Genomic DNA, 15,597 nt, shown 5'->3' with positions numbered 1-15,597 from the left:
TCATATTATCTGTTGCTGCTATTGCACTACTAGGGTACTGTTGAGTAGTTGCCATAGACATCAGATGGCTTACAAAACTTTTCTGGCCTTTTATAGGAAAAAATAAAATCGTCAACCTCCAACCTAGATGAATGTATTTTGAACAACACTGATAGTTGATAAAGCCTTCTGTTTATGATGTTGCAGCCCTGTTTAAGATTTGACACTTGTAAATCACTAGAATTTTGCTCTTTGAAATATAGCAAATTGACAAGGGATAGTTGCTTAGCAAACAGGGAAGATGGTATATGTTTTCGGCTCACCTGCTTCAGTGTATAAAGCAGTTAATGTTTGTGTGGTTTTCTTTTCTTTTTTACTAAATTTATTGGGGTGACATTGGTTAATAAAATTATATAGATTTCAAGTGTACTGTTGTCTGTGTCTATGAGTTTTTGTTTGTTTTTCTTGTTTGTTCATTTGTTGCTTTCAGTTTTATATCGCCCAAGAGTGAAGTCATATGGTTCTTAACTTTTTTTGTCTGATTTATTTTGCTTTAGCATGATATTCTCAAGGTGCATCCATGTTGTCACAAATGGCAGTATTTCCTCTTTTCTGTGGCTGAGTGGTTTCTTAATGATCATTTTCCTTGTTTTCTGTACCGAATTCTAAAGTAAAGTGCATTTTAATATTATGGAGGTTGATGTTAAGAACACAGAAGTACTTGCCTCCAATTCGGATTTTCTTTCCTTTTTTTTTTTTATGATTATATATTCAAGACCATAAACCTCAGATCATTACGTACTGGCATGCTGGCTATATATGGTTTGTATTCCTGGAATCTGTAACGCAGTGGTATAAGAGGTTTTACTACAGAAGGAACTTATCTTTAGAACCTTCTAGTTGCAAATATTTAGAAGCATGTTCTGTTTGGAGATTTGTTAGTCTTAAGAGATTTGACTTAACAAGCTGCATCCTGTCAGTAAAGTTGGGTAATTTCCATTGTTGGCCCATTCTGGGAATGGAGAGACAAAACACACCTGCTCTGCATGACTTAAAGCAAATATAAGGAAGTGAGCATGAAATCTGGATGAGAGAGATATGATTCATTCTGTGCGAGTTGGCCAGCTGGCACGGTTTCTTCCTGAGTTTGAGGACTGGAGCAGAGCTGTAGCCGTGATGGTTATTGGCAACTTAACGTGAAGTAAAGGAACTTCTTATCAATAATTAGAAGCTGATTTCCATTGCTCTGAAAAACCATCGGCATGCTAAGGCTTGGTTGAAAGTAATTCCTTTCCGTGCCAGCACCTTTGGCGCAATTCCCGCCCTCTGTTGTTCTCTTCCCCCTGTTTCTTCAGCTCACTTACCACTTGTGGCCTTTCTTCAGATGGTGAGCCAGGGTCTGCAATGGGGGTAATTTCCATTTTGGCCTGTTACAGAGCATGTTGTGAGTGTTCCCCACACACTGCGGGTATTTTGGTTATCTTAGCTGGCATTTTGGTTATCCAACAGGAATTAGAGAAAATTGTTTTCCAATCAAAGGACAAAGTTGCCCTTAGTGAGGAATACTAAGACATCCTAAGATACAACCCATACCCTAAAATTGCAGTTGCTCCTCCGTATCTTCATTCCATGGTCCTGAGCCAATGTTACAACACAGTTTCAGTTTTTGAGAGCCCAGGGCACTCACCGCGGTTGACTGTGAGCTTCTCTTTCTTACAGATGTTCAGGCAGTTGCTTATGAGGAGCCAAAACACTGGTGCTCTATTGTCTACTATGAGCTCAATAACCGCGTGGGAGAAGCGTTCCATGCCTCCTCCACCAGTGTGCTGGTGGACGGTTTCACCGACCCTTCCAACAATAAGAACCGTTTCTGCCTTGGGCTGCTCTCCAACGTTAATCGGAATTCCACCATTGAAAACACGAGGCGGCACATTGGAAAAGGTGAGTTTCCACTTTAACCTCTTTTGTCTGTTGTGTTCCTGTCCCCCCAGAGCCGCTTAGCCTTTCCTGTAGCAAAACGAGTGTAGCAACGCCGGATAATGTGTACTTGCTTCAGTTTGTAAATATTTTCCCAATGCGCATTACCAGGAAGTCCACCTTCCAGTCAGCGGTTTCTGTGGCCCACCAACGCATGATAATTAGTCGTCATTAGCAGAAATTGTGATTTGCTATTCGGGAGCACTGGTCTATCTTGTGTTTTGCTGCAGAATAGGATCGCTGTTAAAAAATTACCACCTGAAACGAAAAGCAAATTAAAATAAGTAAACCTAATGTATTTCAGACAAATACCATAACTCACTGCGGAAATAAAAAAGAATGAAATAATCCCAAACAATTTATGAATATATAGTACCTAGCTATATATCCTCAGTCTGGGCCAGGTAGGGTAGCCTGATTGTAAGCAAACCCAGAACTGTTTGTAGTAGACTTGATTGTTTAGTAGCAGTATGAATGAAACAGTTCTGAAACTTTCAGATTCGATTATAAGATTAATACTGAATGTGTGATGTTGAGAGCCTGGGTTTTCACTGGGAAATAAGAGACGTACACGTGTGGAGGACGGCAAAGAAATGAACCCTGTGGAAGTATCAGTGTGAAATCATGATTTTCGTTATGTGTTCATGCATGTTTATGATCTTATGTGTGTGTGTGTGTGTGTGTGTGTGTGCGCGCGCGCGCGCGCATCTGTATATGCAGATAGTTTCTAACCTGTCTGCTGAAAGGACCAAGAGGCAGAGATACCCAGGAGCAATAAACACTTCTAGTGAGCCACCTCTAACACCATTTCTCACTAGGAGGAACCAAGGCTCCTTGGAGAAAGGGCTGATGACTCCAAGGCTGGGACAGACAGGCACCAAGTGAGCCTGGAACATTTTGTTGTGTCAGAAAGTAAAGAAATGCTTATGAAGATGATGGGCGCATGTCACGGGAGCCAACTGTAGGATAATTTGAGCACCAAAATAACAAGTACAGTAATGAGTGTTAATTCACTGAAAAGCAATAGTAATCCAGAAATCCATGCCAGTAATGAATCGATAAATGAACGGGGAAGGCTGACTGGTAAATGTAGACTGAGTGCTAGAGTTGGACAGTCATCATTTGGTAGCCATCAGGCAACAATCATCCATGGATCCTAAAAATAGAGAGAATTTTTAAAATGAGAATCAGGATATGTGCATGGTCTTAAAGTGTTTCCTCACAGACAGTCCATTCGTTTCGAGGGAGAATAAAGATCAGTGATTACACAGTGGAGGAATTGGACAACATCTTCACTGGGAGAGCAGAATGATCATCACCAGTGAGAGACAGATGGGTATCATACACCTCCAGATGTGATACCCTGAGAAGGAAACCTCACCTTTGCAGAGTTCCAGCTGAGAATGCAAATCTGCATCTAATAATCAGGAAATGTCAGACAAATCCCAAATAAGGAGCATCCTGTTAAAAAGGGTGAGGAGGGACTGTATTCTCCCAAAATATCAATGTCAAAAGACAAAGGTGTGAGAATGTTCCAAATTAAAAGAGGTTAAAGGGACACACGATAGCTCAGTGTGATAACCTGACCCTGGATGTGATCCTGTACCATCCAGGGAAAACATATTATAAAGGACATTATGGGGATCAACAGGCAAAATTAGAGTATGAGTGGTAGATTAAAGTAGTATATCAGTGTTAAATGTGCTGGCATTGCTAATGTATTGTGCCTGTGTAGGAGAATATCCCTAGGCTTGGGAAATGCACACTTAAGTATTTAGGCGTAAAGGGCCATGGTGAAATCAATGGCTCAGGAAGAAATTTTATTTACACACACACACACATCTCTCTCTCTCTCTCTCTCTCTCTCTCTCTCTCTCTCTCTCACACACACACACACACACACACACACACACACACACACACACACGGTGCAGCAAAAGTAGGTTTACCGTGGTAATACAATTAAATACAACAATAATTAAAAAACAATAATACAAGAATAAACTTGGTTACTCATAACTGTAAACTTACTTTTGCCCTGCTCTGTATAAATATCGATCTAAAACAGTCCTATGCTGGAATATATATATGTATATGTATGTATGTATGCATGTATGTATGAGTAGGTATGTATAGAAGAATAGAATGGAGGGACATACAGATGATAAAGCATGTGGAGTAAATTGTCCCAATAGATAAATCTGGATGATGGCTATATGGCTGTTCTTTGATCTGTTTTTCTATTTCCGTACATTTGAAATTATTTCCAGAGTAAAAGTTTTTTTAAAATGACCCATGAAATTTAGAACAGTGGATAAAACTAAAAGGTTATTTAATAGATGCTTAAAAGACATTTGAGATAAAGTTTAACATTCAGTGCTAAAATAAGCAACAACTCTCAAAGCAGGAATTGATAGATAGTTCCTTAACCTGATTAAGGGGAAAGGAACCCTAAGCTACACGTGTAATGATGAAATGCTAGAACTCAGCATACAAATACCTTTCTGTGGTCTGTAAACCCCTGAGATTGTAGATAAACACAATTTTGCATACATTTGGGTTAGAGGGACATAGTTTTCATTACGTTCTAAAGTTGGCCATTGCCCCAAAGTAGTAAAAAGTCATTGTACTCTGGGACATTCCTATTAAAAATTAGGAAGAAGATGAGAATTCTGGGAATGCTGTTATTTAAAATTGTTCCAGATGCCTTGACTATTGTGGAATTACAGATCATGGCAATAAGCCAAAATGATCATTATTTGCAGATGATATGATTAATTGATTGCTGATATTCTTAGGATAGATTTGGGGGGATAAATTCTTGAAGTGAAATTAGTAGGTCATAAACTCGATATACTTTGCTAAATTACTTTCCAGGAAGCTTTTATGAATCTCCACTTGAACCATAAGTTTATGAGTGCCTTTCCTCCTTCGCCCATATGTCAGTATTACTTATGGTCATTGTGTCAATTCAAATGATATGATTGTTTATCTAGAAACTTCCAATAAATCTGTTTTTAGAAATTATATGTCAGTTTCCTTTAATCTGGCAACAATCAGTTAGAAAATACACTAGAGGGTGAAATGACATTCCCAATAGCAACAGAAAACACACATTTTTTGGAATAATCTGAACCAGCAATATTTGAGATTTATGTTAAGAAAATCAAATGTTATTGCAAGAGAAAGAAAATTTGAATAAATAAGTAGGCATTCTGTGTACCTTAAAGAAAAGGCCTAATATTGTGAAAATATTTTGAGGATATTCATTCTTCCTAACTTAATTTATACTTTTAAACAATCTATGTCAGAATCACAATGTAATGTTTTTTTGAAAGTTGGAAAATGTTTTCTGAATATTATAAACAAGTGAAAATAGCTAATTTTTTTTAGTGGAAGAGTAAAGAAAATATACTTGATGTTAGGGTTAATAAAACATTATGAAACAATAATTAAATTAGTGTGTAGACAAAACAGTGGAATAAATTAAACTCAGACTACACAGTATTTTAAAATTTAATGTATGTTAAGATCAGTAGAGTATTCTTCTAATGGGCCTGCAGTAACAATGCTAGCTTTGGGGTGAGGCTGGAGGGAGGAACCCTGACCTCATTCCATATATGCAAATAGATTAATGCGCTGAAATTTTTTTAAAAAGGCAGACTATTAAAAAGTTAGGAGAAAATGTATTTGATCAGAGAGAGAGAAATTTTCTAAGCATATAAAGCAACAGAAAAGACCACAAGAGGTTTGACTACTTAAAGACTTCAAACTTCCGTAGGTTAAAAAAAACAAACATAGACAAAATTAAAAGGCAAAGGGCTAATGGGGAAACAATTAAATTATATGTGCAGTTCATAAAAAATAAAAATACTAGAGCCCTGGCAGGATAAATAGATGAGAAATATGAACAGTAAATTCATAAGAGAAACACAAGTGGCTAATAAACATATGAAATCATCATATCAGCCTCACGTGCAAATTAAAACAATATTGTTTTTCAGCTCTTAATTAGGGAACTTTTGTTTTTGTTTTAAACTCGGACTCAGTACTGGCACGGTGAGATGAGAAAGGTATCATACACTGCTGGTGAGCAGGGTGTAAATTGATGGAAGCATTCTGGAAACTCATTTGGCAAGGTGAATCAACAGTGTTCAATCCAATGATTTAACTTCTAGGATTCTCTCTTAAGGGTATTATAAAAAGGATCCAGAGACATTTATCATAGCAGAAAATTAGTGTGAACACAATGGCCCAGTAATGGGAGAATCATTAAATAAGTGGTTGTATCCCTACAGTCATGTAGATATTTCAGATGTCTGCAAAGAAAGTTTAATGATCCTCAAAACCTCATACAGTGTGTCACACAGTTAACAATTCTTGTGTCTGGGTCACTAAAGAAATGAAACTGTCGTCTGCTTTATATTTTGGCTTTCTAAATTTTCTAAAATGAATATTTGTCACTTTTATAATCAAGGAAAAAAGTAAAACAACAACAACAAACCTACAGAGCATGCACTTAAATTTTCTCTGCATCAGACAGAAAAATGGGCTTTTGCTCCAGCTGCTATTGAATTGTTGCAAGAAGTCTTAGCCGTTGTGTGCACATGTACACACAACACATAATATTTCCTGTGAGAGAGTAGTTTTAGCATTGACTAAACCATGCAAGAGTTACCTGCAAGGTAGCTAGATCACTTAAAGCCACATGGGATGGGACTCCGTTCTCTGGGTGGCCGGTAATAATCTCCCTAACTGGTGTGGGGCTTCGTCAGATGGTTTTTTCCCCTTTCCTTTTTTTAGAGGCTCGGTAAGATCAATTTCCTACACTCCTGGCACTCTGGATCTCACAGGAAAAGGTTTGGAGCAGATGGTAGTTCAGTGAGATCAGATTCCACACAGTTTGGATTATTTTTCTAGTGTGTGTTTTTTTTCCGGGACCTTACATCTTACAGCTCTCAGCCATACTTCCTCCACCTGTGGTTTCCTAGTTCTTTTACGTCTCGATCCTCCCTTCCCCTACCCTCAACATTTTCAAACAGTTCAGCTGCAAAATAAATGCTAACAAGCTGGTGTGGTGAATCTGTGCAGGATCCCATAATGAAGTCCAGCTTTATTGTGCTGTATTTTTAAAGCGGGAATGTGCTTTCAATCCATGGCCAAACAGGGCATTAAACACTTATTAGAATGAAATTGCTGCACCCTGTTACTGAGTTTTAAGAGACTTTGTTATATTATTTCTTAGAAACCTAGACGTGCATGTTGACATATGGTCACTATATTGACTAATACAGTTAACTAAGGTTCTATCCAGTTGTGCAAGACTGGGAGAATATCTAGTTATCTAATTAGCCAAAGTTCACATCCACCTATATTCATATGTTGCATAAATTCACATGCTTTTCAGCTGTAACAACTGACTCGGTGCTTTGTCTTCCCACAGGCGTCCACCTTTACTATGTTGGAGGGGAGGTATATGCCGAATGCCTCAGCGACAGTAGCATCTTTGTGCAAAGTCGGAACTGCAACTACCATCACGGATTTCATCCCACTACTGTGTGCAAGATCCCGAGTGGGTGCAGTTTGAAAATTTTTAATAACCAGGAATTTGCTCAGTTATTGGCACAGTCTGTGAACCATGGCTTCGAGACCGTCTATGAGCTCACAAAAATGTGTACTATACGCATGAGCTTTGTGAAGGTGAGAGAGCTCTAATTCCTCCGGTGGGGGTCTAACACCCCTGTGCTATGCTTTCTCCCAGTATATCAGTCTGTCTCTTCTCCATTCATGTCCATAGAGCCCACCTTGTTATCCAGGCATTTTTAAACTTAAACAAGGATAGCAGTTATTAGGAAAGTACAGCAGGTCCTCGAATAATGTCGTTTCATTCAACGTAATTTTGTTATAGTATTGACAAGGCACCATAGAAACTTAACTCTTGTTTATATCAATTGCCCTATGAAAAATTGGTCATTTCACTTAAAGTCACAGAACATTAAGAGAGGACTTACTGTATCATTGGATTATACGAGTGTGTGTGTTACATGTCAATAGTAACAGGCTTTAAAACATTTTCCTTATTTGAGTAGCACTATTTTACCTATCGTAATACCATTAGTATGTTATGTATTATACTTAATATACATAGTTTAAATGCTTGGTTGTCTTATAAGATCAATTCAATCAACACACCCCCTTCCTTTACTTTTCATTCTATGCTTTTTATGATGGTAACACCTCTTGCTTTTGTTTTAACAATAAGCAAGCAGTGTTTTTGTAAAAATAAAAGTTCATCAACTGGGATTTATTTTCAGTTGGTCAGTTTTTTTAGTGGTTCCAGTAAACCCTATGAATTTTCTTGTAATTCAAAAGTGAATAAGGCCTTTGCCCAAAGATAAATAGATGCCTTGGCTCTAAGACCGTATTGTAAGGTAGGAGGAGGGAGAAGGTTAGGACATTGCTCACAATAATTGATCTCTTTGCTGTCTCCTCTTTTACCTCCGAGAAATAAAAAAAAAAAATTCAGATGCCATTGAAATGTAAAACATTTAAGTATCTGATTCAATTTCATGAGTCAGTAACTTATTCTAGTGACTGACTGCCTTGTTGCTGAATTCTCAAAGATAAATTTTTATCCTCTGTTACCTTGAGAAACAAAATTAATTATATATTTGGGTGAGGCAACCACCTTTCATGTCCTCTCTTCAGAAGCTCATCTAACTTGTTGTTAAACCTGTTCTGTAATGTGTTTATTACAGAGGGCAATTTGCAAACCTGACTGTGTTATTCATCTTGTGGATCACAGATATCCTTCCCCAAATATCTTTTTTCCTACTTCTTTGAGTTATATTAGCAGACTTTCAGTGTGTTCTCTTGGTGTTGTTTTTCTCGAAACATAATTCCACAGCACTTCATTGCTGAGTCTGGTGCCTTTTTTAGTATTAAAAGCGATTTGTTTTTTTTACCTTTTGAAGAAGTTTACCTATATGTTTTGTACCTATGCGACTACAAAGACCTTCCTTGTCCACTGTTAACATTAATATTTAATTTTTGACTTCGCATTTTGGCTAAAATGAATTTCAAAATGAGGGCAATGCTTTTCGTTGGCTGTTTTTGTTGATATGGAGGAAAGAATCCCTCTCGAGAGGAGGCCATCCAAGTTCTAGCTCAGTCTGCCATTTTAACGATGTGGTTCAGGCACAGGGATTTTTTTTTCTGATCTTCATTGTCCTCATCTTTAAAATGGGTGCATGGAGTCAGGCATTGTGGCAGTCATTGCTGAGGTCCCTGGATGAGTCTGTTATTACTGAAGGACCACTCTTCAAGAATTTATGACTCTTGCTCAATTGACTTTTCCCCCAAACTCATTTCATGTTGATTACCCAATCAATTTTAATTATTTAACTTTTACACGTTTTTAATTATTTACTTTTACACACATCAAAACAACCTTTACACTAATAAAAAGTGTTATAACACAAGGATATGCCTTAAAAATATATTAGAATTTATTCATCTAGCAGAATAGACTGGGTTCTATCTTTGAAGGCGGGATCAGGTCTTACTTATCTTCTATCGCAAACATCCAGCGAGTGATGGGCACAAAGCAAAAGCTCTAGAGAAACACCTGTTCACCTGAGCGGACTTGGATTTTTCAGATATGGGGAATTTACTATGCAAATAATTTATAAAATATATGTTTTGTGTTAAAGTCCAAAACTGGACTTTGAACACTTTCCCAGAGAATTAACACAGAGATGGAAAAGTACCTAAAGTCTCTAGCTTCAAGATGCTTATGGCCTGGTGTATGTTTAATTATAATGTGGTAAGTGCTAGAATGGAGAGTTATACAAGTATAATGGACATAACTGGGAACCTGGATTTGGAGAGTTAAGGATAAATAAATCTTGTTTTAAAACTCCTGCTGACATGATAAAGGGCAGCTGCTTATATATTAGCAACCAAAAAATGTTCACTACCTTGTTCTTTATCATCATAAGGACAGCATACTTTGCCCTCTCACACTTAGCATCTTAGGGGAATGATATAGAACATACTGCTAATATCAATAGCCAGTCTTATACTATTTCTAAGGTGACCAGTTTTGGACTTTAACACAAAACATATATTTTATAAATTATTTGCATAGTAAATTCCCCATATCTGAAAAATCCAAGTCCGCTCAGGTGAACAGGTGTTTCTCTAGAGCTTTTGCTTTGTGCCAATCACTCGCTGGATGTTTGAGATAGAAGGTAAGTAAGACCTGATCCCGCCTTCAAAGATAGAACCCAGTCTATTCTTCTATTCCTCAGGAAACCAGGGCTTATCAGAATGTCATATTCTGTTGGCCACCACACCAGTGAGTTACTCACCTTTGCAATAGCAAAATTACTTTTCCCTTCTGCATAGTGACTTCCTTCTTTGCAGCCTTAGTGTCCTGGTGCAGTAATCTTGAAGTTATCTGGCAAGATCCCTTCCTGTACAAATGAAAATGAAAATCCATACATTCAAGGCAATGATTAGGTTTCTATAATAGCTTTTGGATACTTACATGCTCCTGCCAGTTTTGCTTAGAGATTAAAAGCTCAAGAGCCCTGTGTCGATAGGAGGACCTCCAGTGGTTGAATAAGAAGGAACAGAATGTCAGTCTGTCTCACATACTACCCTTTTCCTTATTTTATTTGGCGATAAAGTGAGAATTTAATATCTATTACAATACTATTAGTAACATAATGGGCAATGAAAATGAAAGTTTAACACGCTGTCTTTATTAAAACAGCCTTATAATGTATTCTAAAACTTTTATTCCCCAAGACCACGACTTATTAATCCAGAATCCATGGATGGGCTTTGGGGAGCTGGGAACACACCCGTTCCCTGAAAGTGCCTGCCAAATTGTGTGTGTTTGTGCGCCCATGCATTTGTCCCGTGGAAAGCATCCGTATTTTTATGTCTGATTATGTGAGCTCTTTTTACTTACTCAGTTTTACCACTGAGTTAAGCAAGTTGAATGACCTCCTACGTGTTGTTTCTAGGGTTGGGGAGCAGAATACCACCGCCAAGATGTTACTAGCACCCCCTGCTGGATTGAGATCCACCTGCATGGCCCCCTCCAGTGGCTGGATAAAGTTCTCACTCAGATGGGTTCACCTCACAATCCTATTTCATCTGTGTCTTAAACGGCCTCAGGCTTCTGCCTCTTGAAAACTGTTGAGCCTTGCATGTACTTGAAGGATGGATGAGTCAGACACGATTGACAACTGACAAAGGAGCCTCGATAATACTTGACCTCTGTGACCAACTGTTGGATTCAGAAATTAAAAAAAACAACAAAAAACACCTTGGTAACATACTGTTGATATCAAGAATCTGTTTAGTTTACATTGTAACATTCTGTTGTAAAAATCACCTAAAATGCATACTTTTAGCAGGACTTTGTGTATAGTTAAAAGAGAGATGGCCAAGCCAGGGACAAATCAATTGGAAAACCGGTCCTAAGAGATTCTTTTGTGTTTGGCACTTTAAGGTCATCGTTCGGCAGAAGTTTAGCATTAATAGTCTTTCTGAAGTGTGTTTTTATCAGGTTTAGAGCCCATGTGGAGTCTTCTTTTCATGGGTTTTCATAATATTTTAAAAATACTTGTTTAGTAATTTTTTTTTAAGTAATGGTTAATCTTGATGATATACATAGTAATCTTTCTAAAATTGTATGCTGACCATACTGCTGTCAGAATAATGTTAGGCATATGCTCTTTGCTAAATATATATGTACAGAATATTTGGAAGCTAAGAATTGATTAGACTAGTGGCTTTAGGGGTATTGGAGGGGGTGGGGGCGAGGGAAATGACAACTACAGATGTAGAATATACTGTAAAAATTCAGTTTGTTGCTTTAAAGAAACAAACTGATAACTGAATTTTGCTGTGTTTCAATTTTTTAGAGATTTTTATCCTACTTTTTTTTTTTTTTTATCATCTTCTAGTTCATTTGCTCCAAAAAAACAGTTATGCAGCTGGTTAATTCATATAATTGTGAGAGCAAATGAATAATTCCTGCTATTCTGAAATTGACTGCAAAAATGTTTCAATACCAATTGTATGGAATGCTTGAATTTAATAAACAGTTTTTATGGAGTTTACAGTTCAAAAATAGGCTTTAATTCTCAAGTGAATTATTTGCCAAACCTAGTAACTCTGTTAACTATTTGGAGGATTTAAAGAACATCCCTGCTTAAATCCATGTTAGACTTTTAAAACTTTTTTGTACTATGTTTGGTTTTATTTTCTCTGCTAATCTTTTATATTCACTATGCTCTCATACATTGAGTACTTTTATTCCAAAACTAGTGGGTTTTCTCTACTGGAAATTTTAAATAAACCTGTCATTATTGCTTACTTTGATTAAACATTTGTTGTTTCCTTTTTTCACACACTAGATTTTACAATCCATAAGATTCACTACTCTTTAGAGGGATTTTTTTCAAAGATTCTTTGCCAAACTTAACAAACTAAATCACTACCATGGAGACAGGGATATTGAATCATGAAGAGAACAGAGTTGCTTTAAATCAGAAAAGAAAGGACCTGTGGAACTTTAAAAATTAAGAAAGACAAATTAGCAAAACCTGGAATTCCTAATCTAAATGTATAAACTTTTTTATGTGAGGAATTATAGCAGCAGCAATTATTGGTGGATGCCATTCAGTCAACCAAAAGTATCCCCAATTTCTAAACTTCAGGTGAAATGCAAAGGTGGCTGTGAAAGGACCTAGCATTGGGGAGGAATGAGAGCCAACACGGCAACAAATCAAAATGATCACAGTGGGTCCTCAGCGTCATTTTGTTCCATGTCACTTTGTTATAATGTTGATGCAATGCTATAGGAACTTAACTTTTGTTTATGTCCATTAATCTCTGGTAAAATTGTGTTCATTATGTGCCATTTTGCTTGACGTCACAGGACTTATTGACATTAACTGAGGACTTGTACTTTTGCAATCTACTTGGCCTGGGATCCTCTCTCTCCCATTCTCCACCTCACCCCCCTAAACCAAGTTTGCCTACAAAGGATGCAGATTTGAAGACTTCAATTCTTCTTTGGCCAAATAGATGCAACTTGTTCTCCTGGACATTTTTATGTCTCTTTCCCAGAATTATGACCAGCCCCCCTTATTCCCTAAACTATGACTCAGTAGAAATGTCCACTGCATCTTACTGTCTCCGAAGACATCATGGTGCAAATGGAGAAAACCCTGAATAGAAGACCTACATTATAACACAAATTCATGCGTGCCTCTGCTGGGTCACTCAGTGTCTGTGAACTTCCATTTTCCTCATCTGTAAAATGGAGATGATGCTGTGTTCTTACCACAAAGTTGAGGTGAGGATCTGCTGGAAGAAAAATATGTGTGAAAATACCTTGGAAATACAGCTGCATGTAAGTATAGGGGTCCCTGTTTTCTTAAACCCTCCCCTGTACTCTGTTTTTCCACTTACCTGCTACGTCATTCCTGGTACAGGTGATCTGGTCCAATGATGGTGATTAGTGAGATATAATAAAAGAAGGATCAATAAATTAAGACTATTGGACTCTTAACAGGTGAAACTGGAAATTGTCTAAAAATAAAGAGCTCAGGCCAGGATTTCTCACCCTTTCCCTAGTGAACAGCTATTTCACCGACCTTGATGGGATGGTGATGCCAGTTAATTGCATGTGGCGATGCTGGTAGCTTGTAGTTCTACCAGATAAACTCCAAGATCATCCAGTAAATTGAAACATACTAGATTGGGCCTTAGGAGCTTGCAGCATGGTGCATAAATCGGCCTTTTATGCTCAAAGGCAATTATTTGTATATTTGGTCAGATCTTAGTGAAGACCATTGTCATCGGCCATAGGAGGCCATTAAGTCTGGAAGTTTTCAACTAAAGGAATGAAAAAGTCAGAGCAACTATTTGAGAGAAGAAAAAAAAAAAAAGCTAATTCAAACAAAACCAAGCACTGTGGACTGTTTCATAGCAGGTGTATTATCAGCCACTAAGGAATGACAGGATGATCAGACATGGAGAGTTCTGGAGCCACCCAGGCCTCACTTTGCCAGCTAGTAGTAGTTGACCTCGAACAAGTTTCGTGACTTTTCTGCACCTGTTTCCTCATCTGTGAAAATAGAGGCAATAAAGCCTATCTTATGACATCACTCCATATAGATAACTTCTATAGATAATTTTCTTTTAATCAAAACAATACTCGCTTACTAAAGGTTTTTAAAGTCCAGGAAAAACCAAAAGAAGAAATGAAAAGTCACCTGTGCTAATCCTCTATGATTAGTTTATCCTTGAACGAGGTGATTATGACAACTTAGCGTAGATATTGGGTGTGCTGTAGGAAATTCGGGTCCAAAGGTTAGCCTCAGTAGCTCCGTTGGTTAAGCAGTTGTTGGCGCCAATCCCATGCCAGCCACTATGCAAGGTGCTAAGAGTGAGGAATCCTCAGACCCGCCCTCAAGGAGCCTGCGCTCTAATGAGACTAGCCCAGTGATGGCGAACCTATGACACGCGTGTCAGCACTGACACGCGTAGCCATTTCTGATGACACGCGGCCGCATGCCGAGGATGAAACATTTGCTGCTCCTGAGGAGGAAACATTTGCGACCAGAGTCGTGGAGTTAGTTTTTTCCTCAAAGTGACACGCTACCCGAGTTATGCTCAGTTTTTTGGCGAAGTTTGACACACCAAGCTCAAAAGGTTGCCCATCACTGGACTAGACAGTGACACACTGCTGTGTCCGCAAGGGCACAGAAGGGACCACAAACTGGACCCGAAGAGGAAGGGGAGACTTTTCAGGGCTAAGTGTTAGTGTGCTAACTAGGAATCTTACAGGCAAGGGACGGGAAGGGGAAGGTGTGTGCCAGGCAGAATGTGGGAGAGCCTGGCACCTTTGGGAACAGTCACATCATCTACCTGGAGTGTTGGGCAACTAATGATAACGGTAAACGAAAGAACGGACAGGTGGGGCCAGGGCATTAAAGATCTTGTGTATGTTATTCTAAGGAATGGGTTTTCTTTTCCCCTCTAGGGTTTTGGGTCCTAAAGCTCTGAACCTAGAAATGGTTGAGGTCACCTGGGGATCAAACAGTGCAGGGTCCAGGAGAGAATAGACGGTGAGGCACACATCCTATATAATAAAAGGCTAATATGCAAATAGACCAAACAGCCCAACAACTGGTGGCTATGACGTGTGCTGACCACCAGGGGGCAACACCGAACACGGCAGGCGTCAGCAGCAGGCAGCAGAGTGCGGAACATGGCGGGTGTCAACCGTGGTGGGATGGTGGAGCAGGTGAGCAGGGGCACGAGACCAAGGCAGGGTGCCAGTTGCTGTCATGGGGCGGCGGCGGGGGGGGGGGGGGGGGGGGAGAGCCTCTGGTAGTTACTGAAAATTCTTTGCTCTCGCGTGCCATGGTCCTGCCCAGCGCTCGCAGCTGCTGCCGGTGCCGGTCCCGCTTGCACCCGCAGCTAGTGCTGGAGTTGCCGCTTGAACCTGCTGCCAGCGCCCAGCACCAGTCCCGATCACTCAGCGCTGTCAGCGGGTGTTAGCGGGGGCACGGAGGATGGGCTGAGACCCACACCTATGCCCACTGCAGC

General features: G+C 39.0%; 1 protein-coding gene across 3 annotated transcripts in view; it reads left to right on the top strand.

Moving 5' to 3' along the window:
* Nucleotides 1-12,362, top strand: part of SMAD1 (SMAD family member 1) — a 75,351-nt gene extending 62,989 nt beyond the window's left edge. For all 3 annotated transcript variants that reach the window (XM_008143875.3, XM_054717699.1, XM_054717700.1), the window contains exons 5-7: nt 1,699-1,920; nt 7,400-7,656; nt 10,992-12,362. In XM_008143875.3, coding sequence (XP_008142097.1) covers nt 1,699-1,920; nt 7,400-7,656; nt 10,992-11,135 — 623 coding nt within the window. In that variant the 3' untranslated portion in view covers nt 11,136-12,362. The remainder of the gene's footprint in view (nt 1-1,698; nt 1,921-7,399; nt 7,657-10,991) is intronic.
* The last annotated feature ends 3,235 nt before the right edge of the window (nt 12,363-15,597 follow it).

This window comes from Eptesicus fuscus, chromosome 6 (genome assembly GCF_027574615.1).
Source record: "Eptesicus fuscus isolate TK198812 chromosome 6, DD_ASM_mEF_20220401, whole genome shotgun sequence".
NCBI lineage: Eukaryota > Metazoa > Chordata > Mammalia > Chiroptera > Vespertilionidae > Eptesicus > Eptesicus fuscus.
This window is presented reverse-complemented; position numbering and strand designations above follow the sequence as displayed.